Raw genomic sequence first — 9,837 nt, 5'->3', positions numbered from 1 at the left:
GCTAAATATTAGCATCCTGGAAATTTTTTTTGACCTTCCAGCAATTATATTCCTAGAACAGCAGGGCAGTGACACTCAACTGCAATATTACGATTATTTACTTTATGTGACTTAATATAGAATGACACAAAAATCGAGGTGTTAGAATACTAATTGCACCCCCCCCCCCAATCTTCTACCATTTTACCTGCTAATAAATTTGTAGAGAGAATAGAAGCTCAAAGTCACAGCTAACTAAAGGCTGTGGGGTCTGGCAGAGCAGATAAGGGAGGCCAAATTCAGCCCCTGCACGACTCCTGGAGATAACAAAAATCCCTATCATTTCACTGAACAACGGTGTAGTATCTGCTTTTCCTGTAACAATGTTGTATATTTGTCCGCTTGTATACAGAGCTGCGTTAGTTGGTGAACGTTGCAATCACATTTCAGTACTAAAGATTCTCCTCACCACCACTTTCAGTGCTGCTTGTCTGGCTCACAGACATAATGGCTATTCCCTTTACGTCTTAGTCCACCCCACCACGCTTTTGGTTGTATGAGAAGCTACTTGTTAAATCAAGTCGACAGGTTTGTTTTTTTTTGTCTAAATTAGAATGGAGGATGCCTGTTTGACTTTTTGAGATGGAGGTCATTCAAAGAAAGTTCATATATATATATTTAAAAGTAACAACAACTGCTGATGACTGAGTTGTGAACTTTAATAAGTTTACTCTCAAAACATCTGGCTTCCAACCTCCCCAGCAGTGCTTTAAAAAAAGAAAAAAAAAGTCATTTAATTTATTTGATGATGAAATGCCTCACTAGGGGCCACGTGCACAGATATGATGATCAGTCCTGACCTTAGTAGGGATAAAGGATTTCTCCTTGATAAAGAATTCTAAAAATTAAACCGAGTCCTCTGGCACGAGATATTGTTTCTGGATGGCGTGATTCAATTTTCCATGGTAAGTCTCCAAGGTGCATAGACAGTTCTCAGATGGAGTTACTAGGTTGGGGGGTGGGGGGGGTGGGGGTGCGTTCACTTGGTGTTGTACGTGGCGAAGCGTTGATTCAGGGGGTTCTCGGGCGACTTCATCCACTCTTTCTTCAATTGTTGCTTCAGCTGAGACAACCTCATATTGGGGTTCTCCATTTTTAGGCGGGGCATATTGACCTCCTCGTAGGACGCAAAGGCTGCTTTCATCCTCCGTTCCGGATGGCGGTCCAAGTCCTCAGGTCCAACGCTAGGAGACAGAAAAATAGATTTTACAACATGATACATTTCAGTCACTTTAACACTTGAACACTTGAACTTTTTTAGTCACTTTTAACTTCAACATCTAAAAAAAAGACATCGGAAGAATTCCTCGTTTTAGAATTATTTATTAAAGTCCCTTTTTAGTGATGTCTCACTATAAATGAAGGAAATATCTTTATATCTTTGACTAAATTAACTCAACAGCCATTTATCTGACAAATGAGACTCTAGACAGCTGTGATGCTCTCTGTCTATCTGTGGTGCTCAAAGCAGTCAGAGATCAAAGACAGCAGGAAGAAAAACTCTGGGCTGAGATGACAGGCAGAATGACAGAGCTCCAACTGCAACGGATAAATTATTGGAAAATGGCTTCTCAAACAAGCAGGATGTGTAGCAGCAATGTCAGTGCAAAAAGATAAAAGGAGAAAGAAAAGGATCAAAGTCAGAGCTCTAAAATCAACAAGTACTTTCCCTTGTTGTTATAAATCTCAAATTGTGGGGCCATAAAACTATGGGTGAGAAGATGTGACAGATGTTAAAAGATGACTACCTGAGCACAGCAATAGCATCTTCTATTGTTCTGGCTTCCACGGTTCCTTCTTCAGGGATAATTCTGTTCACATTCTCCTCCAGTGGAGTCTCCAGGTGGCTCTTTTCTGCAGGAAAAAAAAAAAATCGCAATTCACAACATTAAAAATGAGTCGTGGCTAAAGAACATCTGTTTTTCCTCTTTATTGGACACTATCTTCTACTTTACCCTTGGGCTTGAGCTGCTGCGGCTGCTGCTGCTCATTCTGAAGCACCTCCTCGATCTGGGCACGAGTGACTTTGCCTCCAGATCCAGCCTCCCGCTGGGCTTTGCCTTTTATTCTGGCAGTCTCCTCATCCAAAAGTCGCTGGTTTTCCTTTTTCCTCTCCAAAGCCTCCACCCTCTTCTTCTCTTTGTCATCCTGGAAGGGCAAACCATGGTTTCTTCTTACAGATCTATTGCCTGTTTTAGTATTCATCCAAAATCAAATCCTTATGAAAGCTTTACTTCAGCTCCTTTGAGATAAGTGGCCATGCAATGCAAGACATAAAATCATCAATATTTCAAGCTTCTAGCTCAGACATGTCATCAGCCTCAGGATAATTCGAACAAAATAACAATTATGACACGTGAGGTGTGCGGATCGATTTCTGTGTGGGGAAAAAAAGTGGATGAAGGCCAAATGTGTGGCCTTACATTTTCCAATTTGAAAACTACACTTGTTTGCCGAGACAGCTCACCTTTCTCTGCTCTTTTTTAAGCACATGTTTGTCAGTTTCCTGCCACAGGGCATCATCTTCCTCCTGTTTCTTGCGGGCGTCTGCCACCGCCTTGGCCTCAGCCTTGCGTGCTCTGGCTGTAGCCGCCTTTGAGTTCTCGCCCTGGAACTTCTTTGGCATCTCAGCAGCTGCTTGTCAGCTGACAGGGAGACAATGTGAGAACCATAGATAAGTAATGACAAGAGTTCAAATTACTCACTCGAAACATGCAAGCTTAATTCTTTCAAACAAAACGGCAACTAAAATCACATTGTTCTTGTTGGACGTGAAGAATGTCCTCATTCAGTGAAAATACAAGTGTGCAACGAGTGTAAATTATATCACTTTCAAGGCTAAAACGTGCGGATATAGTGAAGGCCACAGTGCATGATATAATTCACGAGTGTTATGATGACCTCTCTAATCTGTGACTTTGATGTTGGCATTCTGACCATGATCTTGGGGTTTTTTACATGAATGTGTGACTGTAGTCCCAGAGTTTAGACAGTCTAGCACATGAAGTGTTTTTTTCTTTTTATTATTAGACATTGTTGTTTCAATCATTTAGACTCACAGAACTGTTAACAATTAACAGTACTTTTAAGTTATCTGGTGATGGCTTTCTGGACAATTTCAACGCCCGATGATATTATCGGAGACATAAGAGATAAAAATCTAAGGGTTTCTGATCTGAGATGACAGTCGAGAATCTGCCTGAATTGCTTTGATGGTCTCAGACAGCCAAATCATCATGTGACGAGATAAAAGTCCCATCAAAGTGAAACTGCCATCAAAGTCAAATCATAATCCGACGTTTTTTTGACGTTACACAACCAACCCATGGCTCCCCAAACAACGAGCACTGCACTGCTTGTGAAAATGAGTAAATAAATAGGCGAAAGCATCTCTTGTTTTTTCATACTATAAGTTACATGTAACGTTACCTGATCCTTGATTAAAAACCACATAACTCACCCGGGCTAACAAAGAGATATATTCGCACAGAGGAGGCTTTCAAAATGTTTCAAATCAAACAAACGACAGGAGTTTCGCTTGTCTATGTAACGTTTGCTAGTTAGCTACAGCTAGCTATGTTAGCCAGATAAACAATCGCCTACTATCAAGGCGGCCACTGTCCCCTAACTTTGCTGAATTTGAGCTGAGAATAAGTATGAACATAGACAAAATTAAAATACCGTGTCATACCAGTATGAGAGGAAAAACGGGTCGTAACGGGACGACAATTCACAGTTGTTTCGGAAGAGGCATCTGCCGCCCCCCCTCGCCGCATCCACCGCGCACACTGATGACGCAACCGCTGCTACAGCGCAACCGACAGTTGTCAGACATCTGTGCAGCCATTTGTCCTCCTCTGCATTTTAACTGAAAATATTGCGCCTTCGTCTATATCATTATGATAAGATGGTAAATATTTCACCTAAAAGATGTTGTATTTACGTCTGTATGCCAGTATATGATGAAAAAAACACGACAGTTGATTGTATAAGGGGAAGAGACATTTCCCCTCAAATTTTTCTTTGACCACGTGAATCATAAATAAGTGAAGGTACACAACAGAGATCAGGTTTTAATATTTTATTAAGATAAATATTTCATACAAATGTTAAAAAATAATAACTAGTAATAATAATAATAATCAGTGATGATGAAATGTTATAAGGAATGCATGTTTTTAAATAAGGAGAAAGTCCTGTTTTAGCTGGAATGAAATAGCAGACATGACAGGGCCAGAACTCATTGGTGTGCTCTTCGTTCAGAAGTCGTTGTCACTCTCCTCCAGCAGTGGGGATCGTATGCCTCCCCTCGGGGGGCGAGTTCCTCTGGACACAGGGCCCTCTAGACTGTCATCATCTAATTCCTTGCTCTCGTCCTCCTCGCCATCCTCATCTTCCTCATCGTCCTCATCCACATCGATCTCACTGTCTTCCATCTGACAAAGCATAAAAAAAAGTGCATAAATTTAGTTTTCTGAGAAATATTTCACAGTGCTGTGAGGAACTATAACAGGGACTAAACTTATTTGTCAGCATGTTCAATCAAAGAATTGTTTCTTCAGACTGAAAACATTTCACAGCTAATGAACTAGGAGGACACGTCCACTTGGAACCAGATAACTAGAGGAGCCACATAAATACTCACTAATTTCAAAGGCAAAATCCATTCCAAACACCTCAACACTGTTAACAATGCGCACTAATGCATCATATGAGAGACTATAGGTGTAACACATATCAAATTTTTGGTGAAATAACTAAGTCGAGAGGCAAAAGAGACAGTAGGTTGGTTCGATTTTATAATAAAAAGTGTTATCAAAGTGTTAAGAGGATGCAGGGATGGATTCTTTTTCTTTTCATAAACAGAGAACACAGAGTTATCTTAAGATCCTGGTCCTGCACAAACCTGTCCTTTGCGAGTTTTCTTGGCAATAGAAGCCAGCCTTGTGGAAACAGCTAATGAGGGCTTTTAAAACAAAAGTGAGTGAAAGAGATTTTAAATAAAGAGAATACAAAGCTGAGAAAACTGAACGGAGATGGCAAGAGGAAACGTGGTAGAAAATTATAAACTGTGGAAGGTTTTATTAGCAGAGATAGTTGCTACAAGTGACAAGTAAGACAGGATGGGAAGCCATGTGTGTACTGAAGTTGCTATGACAGCAGTTACCTCATCACTGTCGCCACCCTGCATGTTCCCTATGAATCTCGCACCTCTTCCTAAGAAGAAACACAAAAGAGCTTCGTCATGATGTTCAAGCTGGGATGACAGTTGGGTCAAGTCATGACTGATAGTTAGCTACATGTTTAGGCCCTGAAGTGACAGTTCTACTGATCTAACAGGCGGAATAATCCCTTTCCCTGGAGTTTTATTGTTGCAGTAACAGTGATAGCATAACTTTTCACCCACTATGTTTCCACTCTTGTCTGTCAGTTCCTTTTATTTGTCTGACAGAGCGATTACGCAAAAGAAATACCAGTTTTTCATGGAACGTGTTAGAGGGGTGTAGCATGAGCCTCAGAAGCTGATGAATTAAGAGGCAGATCTGTGGCGTGTAGTAAAAAACTTTTACTGTATTGGCATTGGCAGAGGTACACAGGGCCCTTCTAGCAAACTCCTGATCTGAACTCTGTCAATATATCTTTATCTGCTGTTGTACAGCGGGCAGAACCAAACAACAGCGTCTCCTCTGAACTTTGTCTTTTATTCAGCTCACACAAATGTGAATTAGCAGGGTTGTTATTGATTGATTCATCAAATGGTCAGAGTGAGGAGCATTTTATTTTTGGTGTGCTACTGGAGAGGTGGAGGTTGCTCACTGACCACAAACAGGGATGGGAATGCAGATTCATTGAGATCCTTAGAGAGAAGGGCTGCACAATTAATTAAAATTCAACTATGTAATGTGATCTACTGCAATTTTCAAATCCCAAGAAGCCATAATATTTGATGAAGGCTGATTTTGTCTCAAAATACCATTTGAAATTAAATAGAATAGTGCCGCAGAGACGTCCGGTCAATACATAATCTTCTACAGGTGTAAGAAAACATCTGTGCTACACAGATCCTCGCAAAAAATCTAAATAGAACCGTGATTTCAAAAGATTATTTCCCTCGGTGTTCGGGAGTGTTAGTGTTTACCTGCCATGATACCGTTTCGGGTGGGTCGTGGATTCGAGGGCCGCGAGTCCTCGATTTCACTGTCTGAACCATCATCTTCAGGAACGTCCATGTCAGAGTCCTCATCTTTCACTGCAGAATACAGAACAGTGTGAAACCCTAAAATAATGTGACTTTCGCTTGGCTTTAGATGTGAAATGTCGACTCACAAGAACTCCTCATGAGGTCCCGCTCGTCCTCCCTGAGTTTGTGCTGCATCATCCTCAAATTGTTTTCAGCCTCCTGCACGAGAACCAGAAAAGCAGACGAGAATAAACACTGTCAGGAGCCTGTCATCCATCTCTTCAATGCAAGTGCTTTAACTCATGGTGCCACTGTCATCAACTGACACACAATTCTCAGAAACTGCTAATGTCGTACAGTTGTATTAGCGCAAAGGAGCAGAAAAGCAGCTTGCTTCCATATTTCGTGACTGTAATTTTCACAATATGTTTTCTAAGGTACTGACGACGAAAGCGTTAAAATAAATCTCACAAATAAAAGTGTGAGTTCAGTCCCATAAGAAGTCGTTTTATTCAAAAAGAGAGAATTGCTGTTCTAGAGATCATGAATCAGGTTTCGGTTGAAATGTGTTTTAAATTTTATCTTGATATTCAAGAAGAAAACGTGAATGAAGGCCACAATAATGGTAGTTTGTGTCTCGTTCATCTCACACAGCCAGACGTGGTGTGCTTTCTAATGCGATGCGCAAGTTGAAGGGTACGCGGCTGTGCTGGCCCACCTCGAACCTCTCCTGCTCCAGTCTGTGGTATTCTTCCAGCTGAGACTCAAGGAAGCAAAGGTTCTTGAACTTCTCCACGTAAGTGTCATATTGCTTTTGCAGATCTTCCTCGATCTTCTCATATTCATCCATGAAAGCCGGTCTAAAAGATGAGAGATGAACGCCCGTGAAACATTTATCAACTTACTACAAGACATGAAGGCTTTGAAACGGTCATGACCAGACCTCACACTCTGCAGGGTCTGGAGTCTCTTCCGGTTCCTCTCCAGTTCCTGCTTTTTCTTCTCTATCTTTGCATCCAAACTTGTCCCATCAGAGGAGAGATTACTCAGCATTTCTTTGGTCTTTTCCACGCTTTCCTTATTAATAATAATTTAAAAAAAAAACAATTACACCATTGCAGAGTAAAACAAACAAACAAACAACACACAAAAACAGGGTAAATTTTTTAAAAAAAAGAAAAAAGTTCATCATATTTTTAAAGAGGGAATTCTTACCAAAACCTCCTTGATGGCAGCTCTCAGGGCCTTTTCAGTCTCGTTGATCTCCAGAGGTCTGGCTATGGCAGCTGTTCTCATTTCCTGTCGACAAGACAGTGAACCTGTATCACCTGCACCTCATGCTCATTTCCAGATGTTTTCAAATTCACTGCAATTTTATGATGTCAACTTTTTTGAGAAATAACATCAGAGGTCATCAAAAACTCTCTTTCTTTCACTATGTAAGACGTTAAGGGTTCAGGATCAAGGAAAAAGTGCCGGTGAATGTCTGTGGTTCCCCTCACCCTCAGGTCCACCTCCTTCCCTAGTAAATCATACAGCGTTGCTCCTTTGGACGTCACTTCAGATGCCAACTGCCGAGCTGCTTTCAGGTCTGAAATCTTGAGTGAACACACACACACACACACACACACACACACACACACACACACACACACACACACACACACACACACACACACGCACGATCAATTAAAAAGATTTGTAATAAATCATTATTCATTTGTGCTCGATAAAATCATCTTAATTTTTTGCCTTCCTTATTATAACAATTAAAACCTATTAAATTACATTTCAAAGAAGTGAACTGGTGTTCCCTGAATGTCTAAGCCTTCAACCTGAAGTGCCAGTGAGTCCTCTTCCTCCCTCCTGTCTGTAAATCCACTCTCAGCGTACAACAAAAGCAAAATGCTGCCAAAAACTTCCGCTTCTCACCCGTGAACCAAGCTCGAACTTGAACTTGCTGTTGTCCTCCTCCACCATGTCCCCGAGCGCCATCTGCTTGGTCTTCATAGCGCTGTAAAGCACTGAGGTGATCTTTAACATCTCCTTAACTGCGTAGCCATCAGCTTGATAGAGACGCTTGGTATTTAGCTTTATATGAGCTTTAGTGGCCTGCAACCAGGGGAGACAGAGATGAACAGCAGGTCCTCACAACAACACATAAGATACACTTTCAATTTCAAGTTGAAGACACTGTGTCACCATAAACTGCACCACTGCCTTGATGAAGAATATTCTGTCAGACTCTGTGTCCACATCAGTAGGAATGTCCATTTGAGGTTCGTATCTATGTGGAAGGGAGGAATGAGGAAGAACAAATCCTTTCATGAGACAATGAAATAAGCATCAGTTCATCACCATCAGTTTAGGAACGCCACCTCATGTGCCGGTGACAGTCTGCCAGGCAAATATCAGCAGACACTGACATGCGTGAATTGATACACATCTCGGTGCTGGTGAACAGGTGTAGCGGTTCTAACTCAGCAACTCAGGAACGACATACCTTTTAACAAGCCATATGAGGATTTCTGCCACCAGAGTGAAGTTTGGTGTTCTGAAGTTCTCCATGGATATCAAGCGGGGATAACCCAAAGCCCTCATCATTTCTGTAAAATCTACAAAATCAGATGTTATTATGGCATTTACAGAAACAGACCCGTGCACAGAGATACAACTGCTATCAAAGTAAAGCAGGGTTGTCAGAGCAGCATGGTGATAATCACTTACTTCGCAAGTCTCTGAAGGACATTCTCACTCTTAAGCTCTTTGCAACCAAGTCTTCACTGGTTTCTCCCCTTTGAGCAAATAAATAAATGCAGAGTTAACAAAGACCACAACATCTACACTAACGTTCCTCAATTTAAATGAACGATCCACTGAAGTTTACGTAGCATCCATAGGGATGATTAAAATGTTGGAGGCAAGTTTTGATCCAGATATGATATCGTGATGAAACTAAATGATTGGCTAGGCAATGCAGTTTTGAGAAGGCTCGTAGTTTTTAACTTCGAGCATAACAGCAAGTTACTGCTACACCGTAATGTCGCATTCTGAGGTTAGCCTAGCTAGTTGGGAGTTAGCAAAAGAAAAAAGCTAGCCTAACACTAGGCGTTGTCCTTGGTTGGTTTAAGTATATCGACCCCCCTCACACCCTAAACCACGACAGCTGAGTGAAATACTAACTTCAACTGCTAATCTCTAACGTCGAGTCTTGCGTTTGTCTGGAGTCATAAACGTTACCTGTTAGCCTTTATTTAGTTACCTCCAGAGATGTTGTGTAAAAGAAGATTACCGGTACCGCCGGTATATGAATGGAAAAACCACCCTCGGGATCCTCGAAGAATGCCAAGTATCCCATCTTCTTCTTTAGATCATCTGTGCTCGCTTCTGCGGTAGATGGTCTCTATGGAAACCAATTACTTGTCTACGGAAGCTCAAATGGAACATAAACCTGTATCATTGACAGCATTTTTTTTTTGAAAGTATGATTATTCTCATTTTCAAAATTAAAAGGAATAATCTACTCTTTGTCCACATACAGAGGCAGCTTAGCCAACTCCTGTTCCTGTTCCAACACCTGTCCTGTATGATTTTGAAGAGCATTCTCAGCCAATAAA

General features: G+C 41.2%; 2 protein-coding genes across 4 annotated transcripts; both read right to left on the bottom strand.

The window, feature by feature from the left end:
* Nucleotides 1-763: 763 nt before the first annotated feature.
* ccdc124 (coiled-coil domain containing 124) lies at nucleotides 764-3,868 on the bottom strand. Its single transcript, XM_086223977.1, has 5 exons — nucleotides 3,731-3,868; nucleotides 2,507-2,684; nucleotides 1,995-2,187; nucleotides 1,788-1,893; nucleotides 764-1,223 (listed from the first exon to the last, which is right to left on the bottom strand). Exons 2-5 carry the CDS (start codon nucleotides 2,663-2,665, stop codon nucleotides 1,019-1,021), a joined length of 663 nt encoding a protein of 220 aa, XP_086080103.1. The 5' UTR covers nucleotides 2,666-2,684; nucleotides 3,731-3,868; the 3' UTR covers nucleotides 764-1,018.
* A 237-nt stretch (nucleotides 3,869-4,105) lies between these two features.
* ift38 (intraflagellar transport 38) lies at nucleotides 4,106-9,636 on the bottom strand. Of its 3 annotated transcripts, none has more exons than XM_086223938.1 (13): nucleotides 9,483-9,636; nucleotides 8,948-9,015; nucleotides 8,724-8,835; nucleotides 8,423-8,507; nucleotides 8,153-8,332; nucleotides 7,723-7,818; nucleotides 7,436-7,519; nucleotides 7,164-7,297; nucleotides 6,939-7,080; nucleotides 6,367-6,439; nucleotides 6,179-6,289; nucleotides 5,207-5,256; nucleotides 4,106-4,475 (listed from the first exon to the last, which is right to left on the bottom strand). In XM_086223938.1, exons 2-13 carry the CDS (start codon nucleotides 8,967-8,969, stop codon nucleotides 4,299-4,301), a joined length of 1,266 nt encoding a protein of 421 aa, XP_086080064.1. In that variant the 5' UTR covers nucleotides 8,970-9,015; nucleotides 9,483-9,636; the 3' UTR covers nucleotides 4,106-4,298. The 3 variants fall into 3 exon arrangements, with proteins under 3 accessions (XP_086080064.1, XP_086080063.1, XP_086080062.1); XM_086223937.1 differs by having other exon boundaries at nucleotides 9,404-9,627; XM_086223936.1 differs by having other exon boundaries at nucleotides 9,461-9,627.
* Between the last annotated feature and the right edge of the window lie 201 nt (nucleotides 9,637-9,837).

This window comes from Aulostomus chinensis, chromosome 14, assembly GCF_037954235.1.
Source record: "Aulostomus chinensis isolate RoL2024-O1b breed Wild chromosome 14, RoL_Achi_v1.0, whole genome shotgun sequence".
Classification (NCBI taxonomy): Eukaryota; Metazoa; Chordata; class Actinopteri; order Syngnathiformes; family Aulostomidae; genus Aulostomus; species Aulostomus chinensis.
Note: the sequence above shows the minus strand (reverse complement) of the source record. Positions and strands in the feature narration are given on the sequence as shown.